A 27,936-nucleotide genomic window follows, 5' to 3' on the forward strand; every position below is an offset into this window, starting at 1 on the left:
TGGCAAGGAAGGAGATAGCAATGCCTCACACAGAACCCAGAGCTGCCCCTCCGGACCTGACCTTCCTTCTACCCCCACCTCCGTTCCAGCCTTGAAGACCCAGCACGCTGCCACCCAGCACACAGCTGACTGACTGCAGTGATTCCCAGCTATTTCCTGGGCCCTCTCAGGGACGCTGCTCTCAGGGGTCCTTCCCCGACTTAAGCCCAGAACAAGCACACGTACCACCCCACCTGACCCCTGCCCACCCACCCAGGGGAGTTCGTGGAAACAGGAACCAGACTCTAAGACACATAGGGAGGGCTGGAGAACGGACTTCCATCCTTCCCTCTGTCCATTTAACCAACCTTCATAGGCTCAGACTAAGGCTTAGAGGATACCATCCTCAGAGTTTCCAGCCTGGGGGATGGACAGACCCAGACACAGATTAGGATAGTACCACCAGATAAGGGACAGTATAACCCTGGAGAGACAGGATTACATGACTGCTAAGAGGCTGGGCTCTAGAACCAACACCAGTTTAAAGCTGGCGAGGCCATTCAAATGCCGTCGGACCTCGGGCAAGTTCCTCAACCTTTCTGTGCCTTTGTTTTCTCTTTAGTTCAATGACAGTTTAACAATACCTCAGGAGGTGCTTGTGAGGATTAAACAGGTTGTGTGTAACTCAGGTCAGTGCCGGTTAGAGCAAACCCTGTATGAGTACTGGCTATTATTAACTGAGCAAGTCGTGTTGTGGTGGTGGTGTGATTTTTCAGGCAGACACGAGGGGGAGGACTATTCCCGAACAGGGGACAGCAAAGCACAGAGAAGCAGAGGTAAGAAGGAGGAGATGGTAAAACAGGTCTGGTTGATGGAGAGAGGCCCCCAGACAGAGAGCCAGCAGAGGACTGAGACGCTGGCCCTCCTGACCCAGATCCACTGCTCGACCCAGCAGTACCCAGGCCACTCCTGAGCCGAAGCCTGGGAGTAAGCCCCTTCCCTGCAAGTTGCACCCCAGGCCTGGGAGGCAGGTCTCACGCTGCTGGGCCCTCTCTGGCATCACACCAGGTTCCCTCCCAGAGCCAGGGTTCATGGCTCCCCGAGTTCTGTCTCCGGCTGCCTGGTCACACAGGACAGGGCCTCCCAGGAGTGCTGAGTGCTCCACCAGGAATGCTTCACCTTGACCTTCCTCTTCCCACCCCACCCCACCCAGCCACCAAGACTGCACTTAGCCACGTGCCCCTGGTCCCCACCCTTCACTACCTTCTTTTCTTTACTCCTTTTGCACCTCACACATAGCCACAGAGCTGCTTTCACCTCTACCATATCACCATATGGTACATTTCTGACCACCCCCCCCCCCATTTTTAAATACGGGGAGACTTTGGTTCAGAAGGGGGCAAAGGAAACTAACCAAAGATACATAGCAAGCTGGAACAAAAAAAAACCTTTCAGGAAATAATTATGCCAATTGTCATCAGCGAGTGATGTCAGCAAAGAGTAGAGAACTCTGCCAAGAACTCTTCAGAAACACCAAAAACCAGCAAAAATTGTCAGTCAACTTTACTAGAACTCTAGAAAATATGCACAAGTTTATAGTCACCATCAGAACACTTGAGGAAGAGAAAGATGACTGAAACCCAGCAGGAGAAATTTGTGGTACTTCAACCTATTCATCCTTCTCCAACCTCCACCTTGAGGATGGCAGCCTGTATCCCTGCTGGGGGTTATTGGGGTCAGAGGGAGCAGAACAGACCTTGATATCAAAGAATTATGGTGGTTTTAAACTGTCTGGGGACTCCCTGAAGGAGTAGTGCTAAAAGCTTGTCTTTATTCCCCAGGTAGGAACACCCCCAGGGTGGAGAAGTGCTACGGAGGGCAAGAGTGGGGCATAGGTCAAAAACATCCAAAGGCAAATGAACTATCTACTGCCTTCTGGTGGGGGGGGTGGGGGGGTGGGAAGTGGGAACCAATTGGAGCAAACAATAGCTCCCCCAGAAAAAAGTTCAAAAAGCCTGGAAGAAAAACAGGAGAATGAGATGCTTCAGAGAAAAAGGGCTTGAAAAGCATATACCGGGAAGTCTAGAAGACCACATACACACCCAGGATTGGACAAATGTTCAGAGAAAGCATGAGATGACCATAAGCTCTCACCTCTGACTGACCTCAAGCTCCATGCAGATGGGGAATAAAGGCTAAGGCCGAGTTGTAAATGACCTGACAGGGCGTTAAAGTCACACCCAAACACACATGCACAGCCCAGCTGTAAAGATCAAGATTTTCTAGTTTTGTTTTTTTTTTTTTTTTTTTTTTGGCTCCAGGTCGTTTAGAGACTTCAGTGACCACACACAATACAGAATGTAGTGGCCACAAAAATAGTTCAGAAAAGTCATTAAACAAAACAACAGTTCACAAACAAACAGCAGCAACAAACCCTGAGGAGGCAGAGAATCTGACTTCCAGAATTATCACATTGTAATAATCAAAATGTCCAGTTTTCAACAACAACAAAAAAATGAGAGTTGCAAAGAAATAATAAAATATGGCCCATCCACAGGAAAAAAAGAAGTTGATAGAAAATTTCCCTGAGGAATCCCAGACATTGGACTTAATAGAAAAAGACTTTAATCAACAGTTTTAAATATGCACAAAGGACTGAAGGAAACCAGAACAACATCTCACCAAGTAGGGACTATCAGCAAAGAAACAGAAATTATAAAAAGGGACCAAATAGAAATTCTGGAGTTCAAAAGTAACTAAGATGAAAAATCCTGTAGATATGAAAAGGCAGAAAGAAAAATCAGCAAACCAGAAGATACTTGGAGATTATTCAGTCTGAGGAGCAGAAAGATAAAAAAGGACTAAGAAAAATGAGCAGAGACTAAGAAACCTACAATATACCATCAAGTGGATCAACATATGCACAATGGAAATCCCAGAAGGGCAGGAGAGAGAGGCAGAAAGAATATTTGAAGACATAATGACCCCAAACTCCCCAAACTCAAAGAAAGATATGAAAATCTACACATCTATAAAGGTCAATAAATTCCAGGTAGTATAAACTCAAAAAATCCTCACTGAGACACATTATAATCAAACTATCAAAAGATAAGGATGAAAAGAGTATCTTAAAACCAATGAGAGAGAAGTGACTCATCATATACAAAGGATCTTCGATATGATTAGTTGCTAATTTCTCATCAGAAACTATGGAGACCAGAAGGCAGTAGGATGATATACTTAAAGTGCAAAAAGGGAGAAAAAACACATTTCAAACAAGAGTTCTGTATGTGGCAAAAATATCCTTCAAAAGTGAGAAAGAAACTTGAACTTTCCTGGTGCTACAGTGGATAAGAATACACGCGCCAATGCAGGGGACACGGGTCCAATCCCTGGTTCGGGAAGATTCCACATGCTGTGGAACAACTAAGCCCATGAGCCACAATTACTGAGCCTGCACTCTAGAGCCTTAGAGACGTAACTGCGGAGGCCATGTGCTGCAACTACGGAAGCCCAAGAGCCTAGAACCCGTGCTCTGCGGCAAGGGAAGCCACCGCAGTGAGTTCGGGTACCACAACGAGGAGGAGCCCCCGACCCCATTGCCACAACTAGAGAAAGCCCTCACACAGCAATGAAGGCACAGCACAATCAAATTAAATAAATAAACAAACCATTTTTTTAAAAGTGAAAGAGAAACTAAGACATTCCCAGATAAACAAAAATTGAGGGAGTTTATAGTTAGTAAACCTGCTATATTAGAAATACCAAAAGTAATCGTTCAGGCTAAAATTAAATGGCACTAGACAGCAACTCAAGCCATACAAAGAAATACAGAATCCAGTAAGGAACAAGTGGTGCTGGGGAAACTGGTCAACCACTTGTAAAAGAATGAAACTAGAACACTTTCTAACACCATACACAAAAATAAACTCAAAATGGATTAAAGATCTCAATGTAAGACCAGAAACTATAAAACTCCTAGAGGAGAACATAGGCAAAACACTCTCCGACATGAATCACAGCAAGATCTTCTATGACCCACCTCCCAGAATATTGGAAATAAAAGCAAAAATAAACAAATGGGACCTAATGAAACTTAAAAGCTTTTGCACAACAAAGGAAACTATAAGTAAGGTGAAAAGACAGCCCTCAGATTGGGAGAAAATAATAGCAAACGAAGCAACAGACAAAGGATTAATCTCAAAAATATACAAGCAACTCCTGAAGCTCAATTCCAGAAAAATAAATGACCCAATCAAAAAATGGGCCAAAGAACTAAACAGACATTTCTCCAAAGAAGACATACAGATGGCTAACAAACACATGAAAAGATGCTCAACATCACTCATTATCAGAGAAATGCAAATCAAAACCTCAATGAGGTACCATTACACGCCAGTCAGGATGGCTGCTATCCAAAAGTCTACAAGCAATAAATGCTGGAGAGGGTGTGGAGAAAAGGGAACCCTCTTACACTGTTGGTGGGAATGCAAACTAGTACAGCCACTATGGAAAACAGTGTGGAGATTTCTTTAAAAACTGGAAATAGAACTGCCATATGACCCAGCAATCCCACTTCTGGGCATACACACTGAGGAAACCAGATCTGAAAGAGACATGTGCACCCCAATGTTCATCGCAGCACTGTTTATAATAGCCAGGACATGGAAGCAGCCTAGATGCCCATCAGCAGATGAATGGATAAGGAAGCTGTGGTATATATACACCATGGAATATTACTCAGCCATTAAAAAGAATTCATTTGAATCAGTTCTAATGAGATGGATGAAACTGGAGCCCATTATACAGAGAGAAGTAAGCCAGAAAGATAAAGATCATTACAGCATACTAACACATATATATGGAATTTAGAAAGATTGTAATGATAATGCAAAACAGAAAAAGAGGCACAGATGTACAGAACAGACTTTTGGACTCTGTAGGAGAAGGCAAGGGTGGGGTGTTTCGAGAGAACAGCATCGAAACATGTATATTATCTAGGGTGAAACAGATCACCAGCCCAGGCTGGATGCATGAGACAAGTGCTCGGGCCTGGTGCACTGGGAAGACCCAGAGGAATCGGGTGGAGAAGGAGGTGGGAGGGGGATCGGGATGGGGAATACTTCTAAATCCATGGCTGATTCATGTCAGTGTATGACAAAAACCACTACAATATTGTAAAGTAATTAGCCTCCAACTAATAAAAATAAATGAAAAAAAAAAAGAACAATACAAACCCTTAAAAAAAAAAGATAGCAGTTGGCATAATAGGTTAAAAAAATAAAACATAATCCAACGATGTGCTATCATGTCTATAAGAGACTCACTTTCAATCCAAAGACACAAATAGGTTGAAAGCGAAAGGACAGAAAAATATATCCATGCAAATAGTAACCAAAAAAGAGCTGGGGTGGCTATACTAATATCTGACAAGATGGACTTTAAATCAGAAACTGTTACAACAGACAAAGAAAAACATTATATTTTAATAAAAGACTTAATCCAACTGTTACAAACAGTCCACAAATTTATCTTCAAACTTCACTCTGATCTATGAATCTGGGCAAAGTACATCTAGTCCCTCCACTGGCCTCACCACCGAGTTCCCCAAGGTCCTCAAAGAAGCAGGTTACATGTACCACGAACCTCTGGGTTCTCACGAGCACTAGCTAGCCTTGCAACCTGGGGCAATTCCCTCACGCTGAGACCACAGTCTCCCATCTGTATGTGAGGGGCTACCACAACAGCCTCAAAACCTTCCCTGACACTACCCCCCCACCCACCCCATATCACAGAAGCCTCCCCATCCCCAAGATCCCTTCCACCCCACTCCACCCCCGCCTCCCCCAGGACTCCTGCTATCACAGCTTGCTGTGTTTCAGAGCTGTCTCCCCCTTTGGTCTGAACACATCTTTATGAAGCTGTTTTCGGTGCCTGGTACTCATGGGGGCTCTACACAAAGGCTAGGATGGGACACTCTACATATGGGTCAGGAATCATCATATTCTCTGTGGTCTCCTCAAAGAATTTATCCCAATAAGGTGAAAGAGAGAAAAGAATGGGAAACCCTCATACACAGGAATGCTATTAATATGATTTTAGTAGTACGCATTGTGGCTGTTAATCTTTTTTGAGCTGAGTCCATCACTGGGTAAACATTGTCTAATGTTATCATATTTTGTTCTTAAATATCCCTTTGAGGCCTACCTGCCATTATGCCCTAGCCCTCTGAACCAAATGAGGGTGTAAACCACAATCATTCATTCATTCAGCACAGAGCTTCATCTTTGAGACGGCTGATACCAGGGCTGAGAGGCAGTGGGGGGCAGGATGAAGGCTGTCCCCCACTTCTGGGCTCACCAGGAGGCCCCAGTAAGGTAGGGGAAGAAGGTGGAGTGTGACCGGACTCTAATATGGGCAGGACAGGGAAGGGTCCCAAAGGCAGTGGTCACAGTGAGGCCTTAGGAGTCAGCCAGGAGAAAGGAGATGAAGTGCTCAGGATGGGGAAGGGGTGGCAGGGCGGGGGAGGAGGACCTGGGAGGCAGGTGAAAGAAGCACTTTGATTGAACCCCTCAGGGCATTTCATTTTCTCAGCAGTCAGGCTGGGAAATGAGGTTTTTATCCTTGTTTTGACAGATATGGCAACCTACTCTAGTACTCTTGCCTGGAAAATTCCATGGACTGAGGAGCCTAGTAGGCTACAGCCCATGGGGTCGCAAAGAGTCGGACACGACTGAGCAACTTCACTTTCACTTTGACAGATAAGGAAACTGAGGCTCAGGAAAGCTGAAGGACACACTCAAAGTCCACTGACTTATCAATAGCAAAGCCCAAGACGAGCTCAAGGCTGTGTGGCTGGCTGGCTCCCCAGAGCTGGGACCTCATTCAGGATCAGAGAAGTAACAGGAATGTGCTTTCCGTGTGAGGGGTGGGCAGAGCCAGGTTCAGGTGAGGTGGGCCAGGGTCTGGGGGCAGGTCGGGGGAGAGTGACCAGTGAGGCAGAGATCTGATGAGGGAAAACACCCTTGGCAGCTATGGGTGACCCAAGCCCTTCCTCTGGAGTCTGCAAATGCCCCCATTCACCCATCTCCGCTTGCAGCTCAGTTCCTGGCACCCAGTCAACACTCTGATCGTGACTTTCCCTTCTGTTGGTGGTCTTAGCCATCTCTGACAGTCCTTTGAACAGTCTTTCAGGCCCAGGGGCTCTAGAGGGGGTCTTCTCCAGCCCCAGGACAGAAATCTGTCTCTCCGGATCCTACCTTCTCACACACTAATCCACATACTCACACTCAAACACGCAGCTGCCGGATGAGGCTGCCCATTGGTCCTAGATGGTCCTGGAGGACATGAGGCCACTGGCCAAGCCCCCAAGGGCACACCCCCACCAGCCCAAGGGCCTGATGCCAGGCCAACCTGGCTCAGGGCCCACATTCCTGGCTCTGGAGACCAGGAGCTCATTAGAGCCTCGGGCTGATCACGGGGAAGGGCTGAAGGTCAGGGGCCATTGTGACCCTGGGAAAGAAGAGGGGCTGGAGGACTCAGCTGGGGGCAGCGCCTCTGCTTCTTCCTCATATTACCCTCAGGAGCTGCAGCTCCAACCATGTCACCCCCAACTCACTGCTCCCCAGTCAGGCTCAAGGCCCTTCCAGGTCTGGCTTCAGTAGACTTACCAATTTCCTCTTCCCTTTCCCCAATGGGTTTCCTACATTTGAGCCTTTCCCATGCTGTTCCACTGCCTGGAATACCCAGGGATTTGGAGGTGTACATAAATAAGTAATTTCTGACCAGTGGGGTGAGTGCAATGAGAAAGTGAGACCCCAGGAGACATCTCAGAAGGTGAAGTTCTAGACTGGGCCAGAGAGAGTCGGGAAAAGTTTCACACCTGGGTTTTGAAGCATAGATAGGAGTTTTCTAGAAGAAAGGATTAGGGAGGGGGTCCTACAGCTAAGAATATAGATCAGAAAATATAGGATGATGGAGCAGGGTTATTCCTGGCATAGAAAGATGAAGGCCAGGGGTGTGGGGGGAAGCACTCACCTGCTGAAGAATCACCATCGCCCTTGGTTAAATGCTCCTGCTGCCCGCCTGGCCAGACACGATTCTGCAGGGGAAGAGACCACAGCAAGCCTCTGAGCAGGCCAGCCCTGGAAGCACTGAGCCTGCCTGGGGTCACCCGGGCTCTTCCCAAAGCCCCAGTCCCTCCTCCCCCGGGGAACCCTCTCTGGCTTCTCTCCCTCTGGCCACAGCCCAGCCTGTGTGACCTGAGCCTCTGCCACTGTCACCAGCCCTGCCCAGAGCAGTTCTCTCACCACTGTTATTCAAAGATTCCCAAAGGGCTCCTAAGAAGTAGCAAGTGCAGCCCCGTTCACCCAGACATATGGGCAAAGGGGCCCAGAGAGGGACCAAGACTTGCCAAAGGTCACACAGCAGGGCAGGGCAAATTCAGGACTAAGCCTTGGTCTCTAACCACCCAGCTCAGGGCTGCCCCAGGAGTGCGGGTGACAGGGACAGCCTGGCCCAAGAGGAAGGGCAGGCTGAGCATGACCTGCTCATGACAGCCCCTGCCTTCTGTGTTTCTCAGCCTTGCCTCTCTGCTTTCTTCCTGCCCTACCCCTGCCCTTAGGCCATCCTCAGCACTCACTCTTCCTGAAATATGCCAGCCCTTTTCATACGTCTTGGCTTTTGCATACTCTGGCCTCTCTGCCTGGAACTCAAATTCCTAGCTAGGTTTCATGGCACCTCCTCCAGGAAGCCTTCCCTGACCATCCCCAGGCTGCCAAGAGCTCTGATGTTTCCCTCTGTCCAGCCCTGACTATATGCATTTGTTATCTGGTCAGGGTCTGTCCCCACCTCTGCTTCCAAAGTAGGGGCGTTGATCCAGGGCAGGGTGTGGGGCTCAGCCATTACGTCATACAGCTCAGGGCCAGATCCATGGCCAGCTCAGGAAGAACTTGTGGGACTGAGCGTGGTGATCAATGTCAACCCCAGCCCACAGGCTCTGGCACGAGGCCCCTCTGGTCCCCTACGTGCCTCCCAGGATGAGAGGATGAGCATCAATTTTTCATAAGGTCCATTCAGAGGCACTGGGGCATTTGATCCTCTGCCCATGACACTGCCTGACACCTGAGCCCTGACCCCCTGCCCTGGGGCTCCAAGATCCAGCAGGCGCACTGTCTTTCTGGAGACTGCACTCAGCCTGGGTGCTTGACTGGGGAGAGAATTCAACAAGGATTGCCCAGCTGTGGTGCTGGGCCTTCATGGCTTTAAGAGGGTGGAAAGGGGTTGTTGAAAGGGAGTAGAATTTAAGGGTTACATGTAAGGGAAAAGCTACAAAATGGACTTTTTCTTTTCTAAAAATAAAAACTAATCCCTGTTCAAGTTAATTGCTTTTTAATTGACAACAGGGAACAGAGAACTGATTTTACATGTCGATGTGTGTGTGCTAAAGTCGCTTCAGTCATATCCGACTCTCTTTGCGACCCTATAGACTGTAGCCTGCCAGGCTCCTCTGTCCATGAAGGAGCAAGAATACTGGAGTGGGTTGCCATGCCCTCCTCCAGGGATCTTCCTGGCTCAGGGATCGAACCCGCATCTCTTATGTCTCCTGTATTGGCAGGCAAGTTCTTTATAATTAGCACCACCTCGGAAGCTCTTAGCTGTCTATACCCCGTGCTCAATTTTACCTGGTCCCCCTAACAACCCTGCCTGACGGGGTTTCATTTCCCATTTCACAGATGGGAAATTTAAGGCACAGACTAAGTGACTTACCCAAGGAGAGAGAGAAGAGATAACGGCTGAGAAGAGGCATAAGGAGACAGAGTCAGGGGCAGAGGACTCTGCCACTCCTACTCCCAGCCCCTGCATGTCATTCCCAGCCTCCCTTCCCGTCCTGGCTCTTGTCGGAGAGATGGCAGGGGGCCCAGACCAGGAGCAAGTGAGGGCAGTAGCTCTAGGGTGGCCCAAGCCCCTGACACCCCCGAAATTTAGCAAACCTTTCGCCCAGTGCCCAGGAGAGCAAGCAGCCTGTCCTTACCTGGCTCCCAGCTGCCCGGCACCCGGGATGCAGCTGCCACCTGCAAGGAGGACTCAGGAAGCTGGGGCGGTGGGCCTGGGCCAGCCTGCAGACACACGCCCCTCTGCTGTCTCACTCCGTGACCTGCTCTGGGAGTCGCTCTGGGTTTTTCACAGCATGACTTTCTCTCTCTCTCAGTCTCCCCCTCTCTTTCCTGCCCAGGGCAGCTCTCTGGCCAGCACTGCTGCCCCCGCCTTCCCACTCCGGAGCCTTCCCCTAGAGGCGGAGTCGGAGGGCCCTCGAAGGTCTGGGTGTCGTGACATCAGCCTGGGAGGCGGGCTGTGCTGCCCAGGGCCCTGGCAGGGAGGACCCGCCGCCCCGCGGGGAGGCAGGGGCACCGGGGCCCTTCTCTGCTGTGCGGCTGACCAGCGTGGGGCCAGGCCCGGGGCCCCTCACCCCAACCTCAGCTGCCTCCTATCCTTTGCAGTAAGGCCCACCGCCTGCTCTCAGCACCTGGGCTCTCAGGAAAGCTCGTTCTGATCCTGACTCGGTCACTGATTTGCTGGGTCCAGGCCCTTGCCTGCTCTCTGCCTCGCCTGGTTCCTTCTCTGCGAAACGGCCGTGAGAGCAAAGGACCAGCCAGCAGGAAGGGAGGTAGCGAGCCCTGCCTCCTGGCCCTTCCTCCCGCCCCCGACACACCGCCATTGCCCCAGGCCACTTCCCGAGGGCTCCCCTCAGGAGTGTCCCCCTGAAGCTCACCACTTCACCACCGACCCACAGCTTGTTCTGGGGGGTAAGGGGCGGGGGTGCCTGTGGTCACTCATCATCCAGGAAACTTTCTCAAACCAGCTGACTGTGTGACTCATGCAAATTGAAGTGGAAAATGTGCTTTTACAGTGGGGGAGGAGAGTAAACAATGAAGAATAAATAAAGTGTTCGCTATTAGCGGCAGGGAAGACAGTGACACCCAGGACTCCCCGCTGAGACCTGGCCCTTACATTTCAGGGCCCTTCGCCTGCAGCGACCCTGGCAGCCGCCCCAGCCAAGCAGGCCTCTCCAGGGCAGCTTTGGCCGGGGTGGAGGGAGGCGCTCTTTTGAATTCTCTGTAACTGGGATGTGCCTGAGGGAAGGGGCCACCTGGCGGCCACCCACAGGATGGTGTAGGGCACCCGGTGTGTAGGGGGGAAACCAATGGCCCAATGGCGCCCCCTGGAGAGCAGGGTTGAGCACCCAGCCTGTGCCTGGAGCAAGTGGGTGATAGCACTGGACTCAGCCTCTGCTGGGGCTGGGGCCCCCCTAACCTGACGATCCTGACCCCTGAAGACCCCTGGCTGCGGGAGTGTGTTTGAGCAGGTGCCCATGATACGAGTTGCTCCCAGACCCCATCCCCGCTGTTGGACTCCCACCCGCCGTCTGGGGAGGCTCCTCTTGGTACCTAGCACCCCCCAATCATCTCTTGCCAAGCATCCCAGATTGGACGGGCAATGTGTGTCAGCCTCACACATATGGGAAAACTGAGCCCTGGAGAGGAAATGGTGCTCCAGGCAGAGTGCAGGGATGGAGGGAAGTGGTGAGGGGTGGGGCGTGTGTTTCTCTCCAGATGTTGTCTAGCTACAACTACTCAGCACCCACCAGGGGCCAGGCACCAAGCTAAGGTGGGCACCTCACTCATCATGTCCTTCTCTCCATCTTAGGGGGAAATATTGGCCTTAATTCAGTTATTTCTCTCTTATTCTCCTCCCTCAACCCAGTCACCAAGTTCTGTCCATTCTATCTCCAAAATCTACCCGGTTTCTCCTCACTGCCAGCCCTGGCTTGCTGGCTTGAGCTGCCGGCATCTTCCTCCCAACAGCCTCCACTCTGGTCCACCCCCCCCCCCACTGTGCCCCCACAAGCCCATCTCCTTTTTGGCCTCCTTCATGCAACTGCCCCCCCACTATTCCTGCCCCCAGCAGGCTCCCACACCACCTCACCATTCTGTGTCCCTCACCAGTCTATAGACTGCCCCAAAGAAGGCACTTGCCCATCTCCCTGCATTCCCAGTTCCTGGGACAGACGTGGAAGGTGGTCAGGTGAAGGGACAATTGAGTGATCCCTATGATGGCGAGCGAGGGGGAGCAGGGTCCGGCCTCAGCTGCAACTCCCTCACGTGACTCTCAGACCAGAGGACAGTCCCCCAGGCCCAGGAACGTCCCCTTCACTGTCATTCCAGGGACAAAGACACAGGAAGGCCTTTCCAGAATCGTGGTAACATTTATTCTGTGAACAGAACAGGTCTCCACTCACCTGACCCTGAGCTCGGCCCTGAGGGGTGAGTCAGGATGGCACGGAGGTCACCCGGGTGGCACCCAGGTCAGGGGGGCACGGAGCAGGGGCCTCACCCATCCACAAAAGGGGACTTGAGGCCCCTGTGAGCTGCGGGCTGCACCAGGCAAGCAGCTGCTGCTCTCCCCACCCACTCTCCAGCCCCAGCCCGAAAGACCTCCATCTTCACATACTCAGGCCCCAGGACCTCCTGGGACCCAGATCATCACACAGCCAGGAGCCAGCCTGGCCCACCCAGAGGGGTGGGAGGCAAGGGCAGGACTGCTGAGCCAGTTTTGTCTGGGAAGGGGGCAGGGGACAGTGCCCAGCCCCCAGGCAGAAGCCCATACAGATCTCCTAGTTGGCCCTGGTTTCCCCCAGAGCCTAGGTGCACATGACCGAGCAAAGACCCACATGTGGGTCTCAGAGGTCCCAGGCTGGCTTATCTGGCCCTCGCCTCTCCACCCGACTCTCGAATCTTCCTTTCCAATAGACATTGAGAAGTGGTGATTACATGACCGTGTATAGTGCATACGCATACAGAGATACACAGAGAAAGGGTACTGTTTTGCCCTTATTCAGCACTTGTTAGGAAGAGTGCTGACAAATGAGAATTATTGGCCCCACTTTGCAGAAGGGGGAAATCGAGGCACAGGAGGTTTAAGCAACTTGCTCCTGGTCACACACAAAGTCCTCACCCTAGGCTCAGGTTCAGGAAAAGGAATCCTCTTGTCCTCCTTGTCCTTCAGTTCCTGGCCCCTCCATGTTCCAGGACCAGGACACAGGGGCAAAGTGGGCCGGAGTAAGGAGGCAAAGTCAAGGATCTGCCAGATCCAGCCAGGACACTGCACCAAAGACCCAGAACTGGAGCCAAAAAGTCAGGTTTCCCTGAAGGAATTCCCAGGAGGCCACAGGAATTTCCCCATCTTGAATCAACTAGACTTTTTCATTTACATCACCTGGTCTGGAGCCCAAGAAGGGCACAGACGAGACCCAAAACTGGCCACAGCCCTAACACTCTAAGAACACAGCTGACGCCAGTTGGAAAAACATCCCAGTACAAACCCCTGTCTTCTTCATCCACCTCCAGACCTCCTCTGAGAAGGTATGACCTCGCTCACGTCCCTCCCCAAGCAGATCAAAATAAAATCGGAGGATCACAGGAAGTGGAGTTTAAGAAGAAAAAAGGGTTCAGGCTTTCAGTTTTCCTTTAAAAACCCCTGGTTAAAATTGAGAGTTAAAACAGAAAGAATATAAAACATTGAGGACTAAAAGGAGTATTTTGGTCCGGGCGGCAAGAGGGTTATGGCTCCTCAGCCGCGTTTTTGGGGGAATGTTGGTGGAGGGGCCTCTGGTCAGGCAGTGGATTTACCATCTCCTGCCAAGCGTGATGGCGACCTGGGCCCTGCAGGCTGGAGACCACCACCCCAGAGCCCCTGCTCCGAGGAAAAGCCCAGGTCTTGCAGCAGAGGGCGCCCTGGGAGCGTGTGCCTCCCATGAAGTCCCCACGGCCCCCTCCACCTGCTGGCCCACTACAACAGATACACTCCTTCCCACATCAGGGCAGTGGGGGCAGGACGCCCTTCCTCAACACCACTGCCACCCTCTCTCCAGGGACTCTAAGCTAGAGGCTGGGAATGAAATCGGAACCTAGAAGGAGAAGGCGACTGCAGCCCCTCTGGGCGTCCGCCTCTGAGAGGACCTGAGAGCAGAGGAGAGGCCCAGGACGGCCGCCAGGTCTCCCAGAGCTGTGGGGAGGGGCCTGGTTCCATCTGCGGTCTCAAGGGCATTGTTTGTTCATTTGGCAAATCTCCTTTGAATAAATGAACGACAGGCAGGTGAGTGGGTAGGATTGGAGAACGGACAGATGTCACCTGCACACTTCTCTAATTCCAGCCTTAGCAGGAACCCACGAGCCAAGCATCCTTTCAAGGTGGCTAGAAAACCAGATGAAGGTGACAGAGACAGCAAGTCTGGGGCTCGGGGGCAGGCCCTGGGGACACGTGGGACAAGGGTGGGCCTTGGGGATGTGGCAGTTTGTGTGTAAACAAGTGACACCTTGGCACTCCGTTGGCGGACAGCAGGGCCTTGGGAAAAGGTTTTCAATGGACAGAGTCCCGTGGCCATGGTGGCCATTGGGGTAGGGGCGCTATTTTAAATCTCAGGCAAGAAGACTCCTCCATGAGAAGGGGATGCTTTGGGCTCCTTGGGACACTGAGGCCCAGAGAGGGGCGGAGACCTCCCAAGGTCACACAGCAGGTCAGTGCAAAGGTGGGAAAAGGACCCCAGTGTCCTGCTCCCAGGCTAGTCCCTGGCCAGGTTGGGGACATGCAGATGGTGATGAGAACTGCAGGTGCAGGTAGATGGGCGGGTATCAGACGGCCGTGAGGGAGGCACTGCTGAGCACGCGCACAGCAACGGTGCCCGGCAGGTCGCTGGGCTGCCGGCTGCTACGGTCCCGGAGGTGGAGGGTGTGCAGGGCCTGGAGGTCATCCGCGTTGGCTTTCAGGTGCACCTGGCCCAGGAACTCATCTTTCAGGACCCGGTGGTTCCAGATCTGGAAAGAGACAGAGGATGGTGCGGGGTTATCGCTGAGAAGAGGAGTATGGGTCTGTGGGGCTGCGGCAACAGCGGCAGAGCCTTGAAGTCTCCTTCCTGCGGTGCAAGATGGGCTAAGGAGGAGCCCTGCACTGCCTCTGCCTCACCGAGGACCTTGGGCAAGGCCGCGCCCCTTCCGGAGCCTCTGGCTTCCTCCCATCTGTCAAAGCTCCCTTCCGTGTATAAAGTCTGTCACTATTAGCTCTGCTGTTGACCTTGGGTGACCTTGGACAAATGATACACCCCCTGCTCTGGTTTCCCCATCTTTAGTATGAGGGTTGGATCAGTAGCCCCTATGGGTTCTTTCAACCCTAACATCTATGAGTCTGTGATTAGATCCAGTGGGACCCAGTGCAGTAGCTTCCCCAGGGTCCCCAGGCATTTGTGTACAGATGGTTTCTCACCCAGAGAGATGCTGGCCTTGGCCTTGGGGACAGGGCTTCCTATCAATGAACTCAGAATCATGGCCACCTTGGCCTGAGAGGGTAAGGAAGCACACGTCCAGAACCCTGACTTTCTATTTTTTAATTTTATCATTTACTTATTTTTGGTTGTGCTGGGTCTTCATTGCTGCACAGGCTTTCCTCTAGTTGCAGCGAGCGGGGACTACTCTCTAGTTACGCTGTGCAGGCTTCTCTTTGCAGTGGCTTCTCTTGTTGAGGAACACAGGTTCTAGGGTGCTCGGGTTTCAGCAAGTCTCAGCTCCCAGGCTCTGGAGCACAGGCTCAGTAGCTGTGGCACACGGGCTTAGTTGCTCCGCGGCATGTGGGATCTTCCGGGACCAGGGACTGAACCTGTCTCCTGCATTGGATTCTTTACCACTGGACCACCAGGAAGCCCCAGGACCCTGGCTTTCTGATCCTCTGTTCTCAGGCAATAGCCACCCCCTCCATCTGCCACCTGGGGAATTTAAGGAACAACTCCCAAGGCTTTGGGGCAAGGTGGGCAGAGGTGACCACTGTCTGTGGCTGGGAGACTGACCCTGCTGTGTCCCACAATCACTCCAGCTTACCCACCCGATACACCCGGTCCACAGAGGGGACTCCAGGGCTCCAGGAAGGACAGGCAAGAGAATTCTCAAGGCCACACCAGGTCAGGCACAGAGCAGGAACAAGAACCCAGTGTTCCTGGGTCCCTGTGGTCCCTGCCGCACTGAGCTCAGTCATTCTGAGTGGGGAAACGTGAGGCCAGGAGCCCAGGAGGGACGGCAGACAGCACGGCTCACCTGCACAGTGATGGGCTGGCTCGGCTTCTTGCGGTAGAAGATGCCTTTCACATCATACTCGGGTGTCGAGGTGCCCTTCTGCACGGCCGAGCGGACTTTGTCCCCCTCACACTTGATGATCACGTAAGAGTTAGCCCCTGTATAAGGGAGTGGGCAATGGGGTTAGAGTAGGGCCTGGGGCAGGGCCTGGATGAGATAGAACTCTGGAAGCAGAAGCCTGGGCTCATGTTTTCAGGAGAAGGGAGACCAGAGCCTGGCCAACTCCCTAACTTCCAGAGATAAGAAAGGGTACACTGGTAATCTCTGGCCTCCATACCTTTACCATACCTTTCCCCCTTCTCAGAGCACCAGGTTCCATACCTTAACATCTCCACGACCTGTAGAAAGGCCATTTCCTCTAGGAAGCCTTCCCTGAACCCTCCCTCCCAGCTGCCTGATCCGGCATCTGACTGCCCCGCACACTGGAGGCTGCCCACAGGCAGGTGGCAGAGCCTGTTCCACTCAAGCACCCAGCTTCATCCCGAGGCTGGGCCCAAAGTGGATGTCAGGAAAGCTTTGCTCACTCAGGGAGGAAGGGCAGGAGAGCTATGGAGGCTGTGTCTGTGGCTGGGGGATGAGGGCTGGGGTTTTCTCCAGGCAAGCTCACCTGTCTGGGAGTCTTTGAGACCGGCGGCCCCCAAGACGTGAACCTGGGTCACCTGCTGGGGATAGCCACACAGGGAGCTCCAGCAGGTGCGGGGAGGCTCGTCCAGGCGCAGTTCCCTGGTGCAGGGCAGAGGAGGAGAAGTGGGAGGTGATGGAGAGGGACCAGGAAGGCGGAAAGTCAGGGGATTCCAGAGGGCGAGGCAGGGGCAGGAGCAGTGCTGAGTCCACACAATGCTGGACTCGGGCAAACAAACCCCCGTCAGCTTCCTGCGGCTGCATCCCAACCCCAGGGAAAGGCAGTGTGCTATGCGTTACAGAGTGCCAAGCACTCTGCTGGGATGGAGCAGGTATTGTTTCTAATCCTCACAAGGCCCTGAGAGCTAGGTAACTATTAGGCCCATTTTACATACTAGGAAGCATCAGGCTCACTGGGCTTCCCTGGTGACTCAGATGGTAAAGAATCTGGCTGCAGATACAGGAGATTGGGATTCGATCCCTAGACTGGGAAGATCTCCTGGAGAAAGGAATGGTTACACACTCCAGTATTCTTGCCTGGAAAAATCCCATGGACAGAGAAGCCTGGCAGGCTACAGTCCATAGGGTCTCAAAGAGTGGGACACAACTGAGTGACTAACACTTACTTACTTAGGCTCACTGGGGAAAAGGGCTTGCCCACACAGCACAGACTGGCCGGACTGAGGCCCACTGATTCCACAAGCTGCCTCCCCAGTCTGGGATGTGGGACTCTGGGCTGCCTACCAGGTGGGAGGGCAGTGTGGGGATGCACAGGGGTGCACCGGGGCAGTCTTGGGGTGGTTTCAGAGTCTACCTAGGAGGACTCTACCACTGGCCTCATGACCTTAGAAACCCACCCCCAACCTCAATCCCCAATTCTGATCTGTAAAATGGAGGGGTCAGACCTCCCACCCGGGGTTCAGGAAGAGCAAACAACATGAGTGAAAGCTTCTTTGTAAACTGTGAAGTGCTTCGCACACGTGAGCAGTTGTTCCTTCACGTGGATGAGAGAGGCTGGGATAGGGAGGAGAGAAAAGCAAAAGAGATGGGTGCTGATGGCCCAGGCCCCACGCCTTAGGATGACACTGAACATGTCTGGACTGCATATAGTGGGTCAGCCTGGAGTGGCCCAGGGCCCAGCCAAGCCTGGCTCCCAGCTGGCCCCCACGCACCGGCAGTTGGAGGGCACATCAGTGAAGACTCGGAGCAGGAACTCGCCAGTGTGGCCTGGCTCGAAGGTGGTGGGGATGATGACGTAGCGGCCCTCGGGCTGCTCCGTGCGCAGGAAGACGCTGCGGGAGTTGATGTAGATGGAGCTTGCGGCCCTGTGCTGCAGGCTGTGCATGCGGTACTGGCGGTTCTCCTCCACCTGCCGGGGCGGAAGCGCTGGGTCTCACAGAGCCCCGCTCTCATCCTACCCCACATCTCCCATCTCCCTCCCCTCGAGGCCCAGAACAGGCAAATCTACAGTCAGAAGTAGACCAGCCTCTGCCTAGGGCTGGGGGGGCAGTGGGGGGGCCAAGTGGATGACATTGGGTGATGTTGGCCAAAGAGCATGAGGTTTATTTTGCAGGTGATGAAAGTGTCTTAAAGTTGATTGTGGTGATGGTCACACAACTCTATGAATACACTTTAAATGAATGAATCACATGGTCTGTGAATTATATCTCATGAAGCTGTTGGGGTGGGAGGCAGTGGCAATGGGAATACCCCTGGTGACAGTGTCCGTGGGGTTTCTGACATCACAACAGAACCAAGTAGCACTGTCTGTCCAGGTCAGGGCATGTGTCCATGAAATGACATCACTGGCTACTAGGATATGCTAGACCATTTCATTCCTGATATAAGCACCATGATAAGCTACAGTCACATCAGCAAAGGTCATGTCACGTCGAAGTCACAACATTAGCACACAGTGAGCGTCCCAACACACTGACATGAACGAACTGTCATAATACGACCCAGTACATCAATGGCCAGGGCCTCGACTCAGGCCGTGGACCTAGCAGGAACACGTGGTTTCACTGGGTCCTTGGTGTCGGGCAGGCCCACACTGTCCTCTATGCTGACTGTCATCACACACGGGGTGTCACAACACGTGGAAGGCCTCGGGGCCCGGACCATGGAGCGGCCGGTGGGAACCCCACCTGGCTCTGCCCAGGATGTCCCCTCCCAGTGCCCAGCAAGGCCTCCGACTCAGGGGGACCAGACCCCGAGGGAGGGAGCAACGTGGGGCCTCCCAGAGCCCAGCCCTGACCACCAGCAATCCTCCCCTTTCCTGTCCAGACAGCCCGTGGTTCTGGGGCAGGAAGAAGTCAGGCTGCGAGCTCCCATGGGGCCAATGCCAGGCAGGCTGGGCGTCTGTGGGGACTGAAACAGGACCCATGTCACAGCATGCCCAGGGCATCAGCCAACGTGTCCAGGGTGACGCAGAGAGGTTGGAGACCAAAGTGTTCCAGAATGTTCTCCCCCAGGCCCAGGCAGCTCGGACTCTCCTCACCCAGAGCAGGGGTCCGGCTGGCCTCACCTTGTAGATGTCGAAGCCAATGGCCAGATTTTCACCCTTGCCGTCCCGGCGGGTGGACTGTTTCGGCCGCTGCTGGATGCAGATCAGCACTTCATCTTCTGGCTTTTTGACATCAAAGATGTACTGCGGGTGGGGCAGAGGAAGAGGGACAGGCAGTGAGACCATACTGAAGAAGATGGGCTCGCTGGCTCCGGAAGCTGTGTGTGCTTGGGCGAGTCACATCACCCCTCTGAGCCTCAGTCCCTCATCTGTGAGATGGGCTGCCAATGCCCAACCTGCGTGCTGGGTGGGAGGACTTGGGGAGATGATGGATGCTCAGCTTCAAGACTGCAAGCAGTTGGTGCTCAATGAAGGCACACCAGGAGTGAGGACTAGGTGGGTGCCAGGGTCATGACTGAGGAGGCTGCAGAGGAGGGGTCCCTGTGCTGAGTCTGCCTGGCTGAATTCCCCTGGAAGGAGCAGCACTGAGTGCGGAAACAAGGGATCTGAGCCTGAGCTCAGCCTCTAAATAAAATGTCCCCATAGCTCTTGTTAGGACACTCATTAGTCCTCAGGGCCTATTTCCTCGTCTTGATCACATGCAGGTCAGATTGTGAGGTTGGGGGTGACAGGACCCCCCACAGATGCCCATCCAACCCTACTCTACAGATGTGCTGAGATCCACGGAGGAATAGGGATGTACCCAGGGTCACACAGGAGGCCATGGCAGGACTTTGGCGGGGGCCCCACAGCTGCTCGAGGGGCGGTGGGGGGGTCCCCAAGGAGGCCCACCTGCGGGTTCTGGAAGAAGGTGTCCTTGTGGTTGATGCAGCCCCCGCTGCGGTTGTGCAGTGGGTCCTCATGCCGCGTCCAGGCACCACGCAGCCGGGCCTCCTCCCACGTCTTGTGGATGCTCAGGTAAGATGTGTTGATCAGACGGCACTTGATGATGTCCGTGAAGTAGCGGCACAAGTCCTCGAAGGTCATCCTGGGTGTGGCAAGGGCTGAGCCAGCCGGTCCCTCTTCCTGCCAGCTACCCACTCGCCCCACACCCTCTGGATCACAGCCCACACAGCAAGTGCAGACACAGCATCCCAGGGACCCTTCACGTCTCTTGTGGCCTCAGTCTCCTGCTTTGTAAAATGGGCATCAGTCTAACAACAGCTGCCTACTTCACAGAGTTTGCACAGGAATTAAGCTATGCAATAAAAACATGTAGTACGACTTCTAGCAGAAAGGAGTTGGCAAAGGCTGGCTGTTACAATCATTACTAGTGCAAATAACTGTTATATACAGCCCTCTACAGTTTCTAAAGCATATTTCCATCCATTATAGTCCACAGCTAGTGGTAAGAACCCCTTGCTAGGTGAGCTGCAGTGACCAGGACGCTGCCACCCTCCAGGAGCCTGGGTGGGAGGAGGGGAAGGGCCCACCCCCCTTCAAGTGTGCACATACATGAGAATATGCACATATATGCATCAAGGGTGAAGACACATAAGAAAGGCCTTACAAGAAATTCTTCCCATTCCTGATGAAGGTTTTCTACTGCAGTTTTAATTCAATTGGCCCCTGAGCCAGACTGGGCGAAGTGGATCTCGTCCACAGGAGCCCAGACCAGAGGGCCTAGGGGGGCCTCCTGCAGCAGCTCCCCTGACACCTGCAGGAGGGGACCACACTAGGGTACCAGAATCACTGCCATCTACCTCTGGGTCTGCCTGGGGCCCTCACAGCATCTACCACACACAGGGTACCCTGTTTCAGGAAGTGACTCAGTCTCCAAATAGCGTCCTGCTAAAGAAAGACACCGAGCCTAGCATACAGCCAGAGCTAAACATAGAATAAATGAATGTAGCAGTGAATGAATGCAAGAATCACGAATATGCTTTTTAAGCCAGGCTGCTGCCATCTTCCCAGCCCACCTGCCTTGCCTCCCTGAATTCACTCTCCCCAAACGCAAGCATGGTCTCTTGTCTCTGGGCTGGGTCTCTACAAGGCTCCTCTGCACCCTGAGGTGCAAAGGCCTCTATGAGGCCTCTCCTCTTCCTACCTGCCCTTGGCATCAGGCAACCATGTGCGCTATGTCCTCTGGTCAATTGCCCACTAGTACCTGGTCTAGTACCCTGGTCTACTTGCCGAGGGCTCCGCCTGGGTACCAGAGCAGCCCAGGGCCCCCTGAGGTGGGAAGTGGGGAACTATGGGGACAAAATGGTCCATTCTGCCCAATTCACTTCACAGAGGAAGAAACAGGCCCAAAGAGATGCCGTGACTTGTCCAAAGTCACACGACAAGTTGACAGTGAGGCATTGGCTAGAGCCCTGACTTCTGCCGTCCTGTCCAGGGCTCCCTGCCTGGCACACAGGAGGGTCCCCTCTCAGCCCCGGACACCCGCCCTGGGCAAGGGCACACTCACCAGAACTCGCCGTCATCCTGCACGGTCACACCCAGTTTCTCCCGCTCACTCTTGCTCACCTTCTGCCACTCCTCTGAGCTGGGATGTGAGCACAGGGAGGTAAGAGGGGAGAGGATCAGAGGAGGAACCCCATCAGAGCCACCCTGGCAAGGGACAGGAGGCATGAGGGATGGCTCAACAACAGGCCTCCATCAGCGTGGGGGTGGTCGGGGGCACCAGGGCCATGCCCAGTCCCTCTCCAAGAAGCCTTCTCTGCCCGCTCTTGCAGGTAACTGTGGGCTGCCATCATGCCAGGACCCAGGGGTCTGGGAGCCAAGCTTCAGGCTCAGCGGGGAAGGAGGAGCTGACTCTCAATGAAGGGAGCTCCTTCAATGGGGGTCTGGGCTCCACTTCTCTCCTGGCCTCACCAGGGCCATGAGCCAAGCACAGGGCAGTCACCCCCATTCCCGCCCCTGGAGGCCTCCCTTCCTGCTTTCCTCACTCTTGCACCAGAGGGGTCTCTACATCCCCTAAGGAATCAGCTCCTCGCCACCTTCAGACCTCCACCCACACTGAGTTCACCCCCATAACCCCCCTCCAAAGACAGTCTTCTCCTAATGTCATCCTCCCCCCAAATCCTTCAAGGCCCCAGTCCTGGTGCCACCTCCTCCAGGAAGCCCACCCTGTCCTTGCCCAAGCCCCGGGCCCTCCACCCACCCACCTGGGGCCCGCCCCGTGCCTCCCCTCCCACCGCCCCACCCACTCCCCCGCCCCGGGCCTCACGTGTCGCTCCAGGGCCCGTTCCACTCCCGCTCGCCCCAGGGGTTGCGCAGGCGGATCATGTCCAGCTTCTCCGACTTGAAGAAGGCCAGCAGGCCATGGCCCAGGCGCACCTTGCGCACATCCGTGATGGCGTACGCGTGGCCCTTCACCAGGCCACACGCCAGCCGGGCCTCCATGTCTGCCGCTGTCACAGCCTGTGGGACACAGCTGCTCAGAGGCGGGGCCAGTCGGGCTCCAGCCGGAGCAGGGGGCACACCGCCCCCTACAGGACGGGGCGGGAATGGCAGCCCCGACAACCTTTCTCTGCGGTTAGGGACTGACCAGAGAAGGCAATGGTGACCCACTCCAGCACTCTTGCCTGGGAAGTCCCATGGATGGAGGAGCCTGGTGGGCTGCGGTCCATGGGGTCGCTGGGAGTCGGACACGACTGAGCGACTTCACTTTCACTTTTCACTTTGACACACTGGAGAAGGAAATGGCAACCCACTCCAGTGTTCTTGCCTGGAGAATCCCAGGGACAGGGGAGCCTGGTGGGCTGCCGTCTATGGGATTGTACAGAGTCGGACACGACTGAAGCGACTTAGCAGGGACTGACCTGGCATTCACAGCCCTTTACAAAGCCTGGGACTCCTGCAGCCCACAGCTCTGCTGGAGTCCACTAGCACTGACGCAATTTTGCAACCTGGCTGTTAAAACATTAGCTTGACATCAACCCTGGTGGGAGTATTCACACTACAGAAGTCAGCCAATCAGGGCTTTATAATTTTCCAGACAGTCCTTTTATCAATACACCACTTGGTCAGACAAAGGTGGGTTCGAATTCTGCTTGAGTCCCCACTTTCCCACCCAAAACACGAGCAGTCAGTGAAATAAGACGATCCTCTTGCAGCTCCCGGCCTGTGCCAGCAGGCGGAAGGGGCTCCCTCCCCTCTTCCAGCCACCTCATGGCTTGACTGTTTCAAAGCTTGGCTGAAGGACTCTCAAATGTACAGACACCCATCTCTCCAATACGAGAGGGCCAGAATGGGGGTGCTGGTTAAATAGTGTGGGCAAGGCCTTACGGCAGGGGGCCTGAGGCCTCTGCTGTCCAGCCCTGGGAAGAGGCTGCACCCTCTAACTGCTCCCCTCCTCCCATGAGGCCGAGGCTCTGATTTATGAGCCAACCTGGGTAGGGGCTCTGCCTGGGAAGCCATAGTCACCCCCAACCCCAAGGGTTGTGGGGGTAGCCTCCGGGGCTTGTCTCTCTGTGCTCACCTTGATGGAGGCGCTGATGAGGCCTCCCCGGCTATGCACTTTCAGCACACGCTCAAAGAGCTGGTTCCTCTTGGCCTCGTCATTGGCAAAGTCACCCTCAGTCAAGTCGATGGGCTCAGAAACCCCTCCTGTGAAGTCCACCAGCGCATCTGCTGTGTTGCCTCCATCCAGGGCCTGGTAACAGCCCGCCAGCCTGGAAGCAATGTGGAAAGAACTCCTAGCTCACATTCCCCAGCCTTATAGGGGAGATTTCTGAGACTCAGAGAGGTCAAGAGAACCACTAAGGTGACACAGCAGGTCACACAACAGAGCCAATTCCAAAACTCAGGTCTCCGGCTCCGAGGCCAACATCCACCCCGTGAACCACACCATTTTGTCACTCAAATTCCCCTTTGCCTTCATAGCCTCATCTTCAAAAATTAGGTGTCTAGAAATCCAGCAATTCTTTTCAAAATTGTTAAAAGTTCATATGCCTTTTGACGTATCATTTCTGGATGACTAACATTATTAATAACAATGTAAAACTGGAAATCATCTAAATGTCTAACAACAGGGAATTGATTTTAAAAGCTAATGCTGCATCTCAACTCTGGAACATTAAGCAGCCATTGAGCAACACGCTAAAGGAATTCTTACTGCAGGGAAAATGCTAATGCTTTCTTGTAACATTTGAAAAAGCAATACAGTCAGATTCCAATTATGTCTAAAATGTATACAATAATTCATTTCAAAAAGATTAAGTATCTACTCCAGGTGGCGCAGTGGAAAGAATCTGTCTGCCAGTGCAGGAGACGTACGAGATGCAAGTTCGATCCCTGGAGTCAAGACGATCTCCTAGAGTGGGAAATGGCAACTCACTCCAGTATCTTTGCCTGGAGAATGGACGAAGGAGCCTGGCGAGCTACTGTCCATGGGGTTGCAAAGAGTTGGACACGACTGAGCAATGGAGCACAATACCACATGGGCAACGTGTCAGATGCTAGAGACACAGCTGTGACTCCTTTAGGGTTGGGGTCTTAAAGGAAGAATACTGAATATGAATGTGAGAAGCATAATGGGATATATGGCAAAATGCCATTTCATATGCCCACAGAACACCAGCAAAGGTTTTGCAAAGTAACCAACAAACAAAAGAGGCATCAAAGATGTTAGAAGAGCTGCCAGTGGTGGAGGAGGGTGTGGGGAGAGCAAAGGGAGGAAATGGAGACATGCAGAGAGGGCGGGCCTTGAGGGGACAATGTCACGCTGTCCCGAGCAGAGGACTGCCTCACTTATTAATCCAGATGGCCCAGAAGTGGGAAGGGGAGAGCAGCGGCCTCGGAGACTATGTAGGAATATGTGAGAGTTTTATTATCTTCTGCATGGCTTTCTGTATTTTCTGGATTTGCGGCAACAGATACATATTCATTTCATACTTTTAAAAGTTAACAAATTAAAAAACAAACAAACAAGCATAAATTGTACAGCCCTCTGTGGAAAACAGCTTGGTGGTTACTCAAAAGTGTAAACACAGGGACTTTCCTGGTGGTCCAGTGGTTAAGACTCCACGCGCCCAATGCGGGGGGCATGGGTTCAAACCCTGGTCAGGGAACTAAGATCCTGCATGACACATGGCACAACCAAAATAAATGAATAAATAAATTAAAATACTCTACAAAAAAAATTTTTTAATGTAAACACAGAACTACAATATGACTCAGGAATTCATGCCAAGATACTGGATTGGTCAAAAAACTCATTCGGGTTTTTCTGTAAGACATTACGGAAAAACTTGAATGATCTTTTCAGCCAACCCAATATATATTCCAAAGAACTTAAAGAGACAATCGAACAGATATTTGCAACCAATGTTCATAGCAACATTATTCATAATGCCAAGCATGTGGAAACAACCCAAGTGTCCATCAACAGACAAACATAAACAAAACGCAGCACATACATACAACAGAATACCACTCAGCCATAAAGAGGAACAGAATTTAGATATATGCTACAACATTGATGGGCCCAGAAAACATTATGCTAACTGAAATAAGGCAGACACAGGAGGACAAATATTCCACTTATATGAGCTACCTGGAATAGGGAAATTCACTGAGACAAAAATGCAGAATGGAGGTTCCCAGGGTTGGGAGAAGGGATAAAAAGGGAGCTATTGTTTAGCAGGTAACAGAGTTTATGTTGAGGATGATGAAAAACCATCACCGTCTACACTGGCTACAGACAGTGATGACGGGTACAGAGCATTGTGACTATAACTGATGCCACTGAACTGTACACTTACACATGGTCAAAATGATCAATGGTATACTTTGGACAATTTTTTTAAAATATAAAATATTTTTTTTAATAATAAAACTTTTATTTTAAAAAAAGAGAGAGAGCAAGCCTACCAACTCACTAAGTGCATCTCCCAGAATGGGAGGAGAGGAGCCTGCACCTAGGACCCTGGTGACCAAGTGACCACCAGGGGGCGGGTTTGCTTTCTTGAGATTAAAAATGGAAAAAAAATATATAAATAAAAATGGAAGCTTCCTTAATAGGTTTGTTTTTGATGATGGAGTTTTCGTTTTTCCATTTACAGTTACACACACACACACACACACACAGTCCCGGGAGAGGGACAAATGCGTCTGGAAAGAGGAACCAGGGAGAGGCTCCTGCAGAGCCAGCAACTGGTCTCTGACCCCGCTGGGCGCCCCAGGCCTGCACCTGTCCTGCAGGGCCTTGACAGGGCACTCTGCCCCAAAGCCTTCCACAGCTCAGCAAACCTTTGCTCAAGGCCGTGCTGGCAAGACAGGGCCTGGCACAGAGCAGAAGGAGGGCTCAGCAAAGCTAGAATGGCTGGACAGCCTGGTGGACAGACCAATGGGTGGAAGAGGGGGAGGCCCGGGGAGCAGGAAAGGCAGGAGTTTGGCCCAGCCTCCTCGACCAGCCTGGCTTGGAGACAGCACAGCCCCAACAGGGCCTCCAAGGAGGGCTTGGCAACTCGGATCTTTGGAAAAGAACCATCGACTGAAATGGAGCTGCTGGCTCTGCCCCCCGCTACCTGCAGGACACCTGCCTGGGCCTCCATGTTCCCAGGTAGAAGCGAGAGTAACTATATGAGGACCCAGTACCAGGTGCCCAGGGGCCCTTCGGTCCGGGCCTCCACCGCACCTGGCGAAGGTTCCGCCGGCTGTGCTCTGGGTACTGGGCTCTGAACTTGCTGCGTCTGCACCTGCCCCTCACCTCTCTGCGCGTGGCACTGCAGCGAGAGGAAGACCCCCAGAGCCCATGGAGAGCTCCACCCAGCCTGGCCGCCCACCCACCCGCCACTAGCACCTACTTAGCGTAGGCCTTCTCCACCAGGGCACACCAGAACTCATTGCGGGAGCTGGAGTGGCAGTAGATGAGCTGGTTGTTGACCGTGGGCAGCCGGTCGTCGATGACCACATCCACCCACTCCCCGAAGCGCCAGAAGTGGAAGTGGAAGATGCCCGCGTAGGCATTGGGCTTCTCAGGGTCCCACTCCTGCTCCTTCCAGTCTGGGATGACCTGGATGGGGAAGAGAGGCAGGATGGGGACACAATGAGGGTCACAGCCAGCTTCCTGAGGAAGTGGGAATCAAATGGAAAGGAATACTGGGTTCACTCCCCATAGCTGCCATGAACCAATGCGAGTCCTTCTTATCTCTGGGCCTGTGTCCCCACCCTTGCAGGGGCTAGAGGCTCCTTGAGGCCCTGTCATACTAAGATTCTGTGAGTTTCCCCCTCCCTTCCTCATGCCTCCATCTGCATCCTCCCCTCAGAAATATAGCACATTCATCCCAGTCCTGCCTGGTCAGTGGTACCATCAGAAGCCCCCTCCTCGCGTCCTGCCCGAGCCAGAAGCCGGCAGTCACACTGGCCTCCCCTCTTTCCCTTTCTCCATCCAATCTGAGCACCCACATTCTTTGAAAATCCATCTCCTCCTCTTCATCCCTTGGCACCGCCCTGGCCCAGTCCTCCATCTCCTCACCCCAGGACACGGTAACAGCATCAGTAGCCACACCCACCCCTGCACCGCACAGCAGCAGAGAGAGCTGTCTGCTCAGGTCACTTCCCTGGAAAATAAGGTCCAAACCCTTAATGTGCTGTCCCTATCCCCACCTCGCCAGGCTCATTTCTCTACCCCCATCCACCCCAGTCTCCACCCACTGTGCCCTGCTCCAGGCTTTGGTTAGAAACTCTGCACCTGCTCTTCCT

General features: G+C 53.1%; 2 protein-coding genes across 4 annotated transcripts in view; both read right to left on the reverse strand.

Moving 5' to 3' along the window:
* The window catches only part of MYO7A (myosin VIIA), a 106,132-nt gene extending 95,846 nt beyond the window's left edge, over window positions 1–10,286 (reverse strand). For all 3 annotated transcript variants that reach the window (XM_065944159.1, XM_065944158.1, XM_065944157.1), the window contains exons 1-2: window positions 10,013–10,286; window positions 8,017–8,080 (exon numbers count right to left, since the gene is read on the reverse strand). In XM_065944159.1, the coding sequence (XP_065800231.1) occupies window positions 8,017–8,034 (18 nt within the window). In that variant the 5' untranslated portion in view covers window positions 8,035–8,080; window positions 10,013–10,286. The remainder of the gene's footprint in view (window positions 1–8,016; window positions 8,081–10,012) is intronic.
* Window positions 10,287–12,228: 1,942 nt separating this feature from the next.
* The window catches only part of CAPN5 (calpain 5), a 56,320-nt gene continuing 40,612 nt past the window's right edge, over window positions 12,229–27,936 (reverse strand). Inside the window, exons 4-13 of the mRNA XM_065944923.1 lie at window positions 27,039–27,247; window positions 23,711–23,903; window positions 22,457–22,650; window positions 21,695–21,772; window positions 20,077–20,272; window positions 19,306–19,428; window positions 17,951–18,147; window positions 16,765–16,880; window positions 16,119–16,255; window positions 12,229–14,852 (exon numbers count right to left, since the gene is read on the reverse strand). Of these exons, the coding sequence (XP_065800995.1) occupies window positions 14,670–14,852; window positions 16,119–16,255; window positions 16,765–16,880; window positions 17,951–18,147; window positions 19,306–19,428; window positions 20,077–20,272; window positions 21,695–21,772; window positions 22,457–22,650; window positions 23,711–23,903; window positions 27,039–27,247 (1,626 nt within the window). The 3' untranslated portion in view covers window positions 12,229–14,669. The remainder of the gene's footprint in view (window positions 14,853–16,118; window positions 16,256–16,764; window positions 16,881–17,950; window positions 18,148–19,305; window positions 19,429–20,076; window positions 20,273–21,694; window positions 21,773–22,456; window positions 22,651–23,710; window positions 23,904–27,038; window positions 27,248–27,936) is intronic.

The sequence above is a fragment of the Muntiacus reevesi genome, chromosome 9 (genome assembly GCF_963930625.1).
Source record: "Muntiacus reevesi chromosome 9, mMunRee1.1, whole genome shotgun sequence".
NCBI classification, from domain to species: Eukaryota; Metazoa; Chordata; class Mammalia; order Artiodactyla; family Cervidae; genus Muntiacus; species Muntiacus reevesi.